The following is a 1677-nucleotide window of genomic DNA, read 5'->3' on the forward strand; positions in this document are numbered from 1 at the left end:
GCAGGCTATTTCCCCGCACAGGCTGACTTTCCGTCGCTTTAGACGCAACGGTTTCTGTGGTCCGCAAAGTGCAGGGCCAACTGGTGGCTCAGCCAGCGGCGCTCCTCCCCAGCTCCATTCTCGCCTTCTTCACGGGTGCACCTTGCGGGGACACGACAGAGACCCTTCTACCGGTCTGTTCTTGTAGTAAATTTCATCTGCCTCTTCTTCTTTCGCAGGATGTTCGTCAAATCCGAGACTCTGGAGTTGAAGGAGGAAGAGGAGGTGCTGATGCTGCTGGGCTCGGCTTCCCCGGCCTCAGCGACCCTGACTCCGATGTCCTCCAGCGCGGACGAGGAGGAGGACGAGGAGCTGCGGCGGCCTGGCGCCTTGCTTGGGCAACGTGGGGCGGAACCCGGGCAGGGGGTGCAGGGCAGTCCGGCGTCGGGTGCTGGGGGTTGCCGGCCAGCGCGGCTGCTGGGCTTGGTGCATGAGTGCAAGCGGCGCCCCTCGCGCGCCCGGGCAGTCTCCCGGGGAGCCAAGACGGCGGAGACAGTGCAGCGCATCAAGAAGACCCGCAGGCTGAAGGCCAACAACCGCGAGCGCAACCGCATGCACAACCTGAACGCGGCGCTGGACGCGCTGCGGGAGGTGCTGCCCACCTTTCCGGAAGATGCCAAGCTCACCAAGATCGAGACGCTCCGCTTCGCCCACAATTACATCTGGGCGCTCACCGAGACCCTGCGCCTGGCGGACCACTGCGCCGGCGCCGGCGGCCTCCAGGGGGCGCTCTTCTCCGAGGCGGTGCTGTTGAGCCCCGGAGCCGCGCTCAACGCCAGCGGGGACAGCCCTTCGCCCTCCTCCTCCTCCTGGAGCTGCACCAACAGCCCTGCGTCGTCCTCCGCATCCTCCACCTCCACGTCCCCATACAGCTGCACTTTGTCGCCCGCCAGCCCCGGGTCAGATGTGGACTACTGGCAGCCCCCACCTCCGGATAAGCATCGTTATGCACCTCACCTGCCCGTAGCCAGGGACTGTATCTAGAGCCGCGAGCTTCCCCCACCCAAAACGTCCTCTACTTGGCCCTCCTGCCCCATCTTTCTCCTGCCCCCTCCCTCCAGGCCGTGAACTCCGCTTCACAGAGCAGAGGTAGCCCTGGCAATCGATCCTCGGCGGCTGGTGCATTCAACTGTGGGCTAACTTCACACACAGACCGTCTGTGATTTATTGAAGATGTGAGGATTTAGGGTCAAAGAGGATTGTGGCGTGTGGGGTTGGGGTGAGGGGCTGCGAGGGGGAGACTTCGTGAAAGTATAAAGACAGACGCTGAGAAAAGATGCCGGTGCTGTAACTAACAAGTTTGCAGAGCGGACTGGCGCTCCTCCCCTCTGAGCTGCTGGAGGAGAACTCCGTGTGAATCTCACAGAGGGAATGCAACTGGTCCCTGTGATCTTTTCACCTTCGTTTCTACAGAGAGATGTTAATGTCAGTCGAAAGAAATGTATCTTAGCATCTGAATGAATTTACCGGTAATAATATTATCCACACATTTGCAATGGCTGGCATCTGCTCTATTCCCATTGCTGTCTGCAGGCTGTGGGAATTTCACCTGTCAAACCAAACTTTCCCTCTCTGATGTGCACTTTGTTCTTTTTCCCAGATTCGTCACAATGCCTATTGTCCCGCCCTTCTCTTTCC

At 60.0% G+C, this 1677-nt stretch overlaps 1 protein-coding gene across 1 annotated transcript; it reads left to right on the forward strand.

Annotated features, from left to right (window-relative positions):
- Window positions 1-219: 219 nt before the first annotated feature.
- Window positions 220-1023, forward strand: Neurog2 (neurogenin 2). The gene has a single exon (XM_050143013.1). It carries the CDS (start codon window positions 220-222, stop codon window positions 1021-1023), a length of 804 nt encoding a protein of 267 aa, XP_049998970.1.
- The last annotated feature ends 654 nt before the right edge of the window (window positions 1024-1677 follow it).

Source organism: Alexandromys fortis, unplaced genomic scaffold, assembly GCF_014885135.2.
Source record: "Alexandromys fortis isolate MF-2015 unplaced genomic scaffold, M_Fortis_MF-2015_v1.1 scaffold_19, whole genome shotgun sequence".
In the NCBI taxonomy this organism is placed as follows: domain Eukaryota; kingdom Metazoa; phylum Chordata; class Mammalia; order Rodentia; family Cricetidae; genus Alexandromys; species Alexandromys fortis.

Bases quoted from the DNA above. Each gene is read 5' to 3' on its own strand.
- Neurog2 (XM_050143013.1), top strand. From the start codon at position 220: ATGTTCGTCAAATCCGAGACTCTGGAGTTGAAGGAGGAAGAGGAGGTG.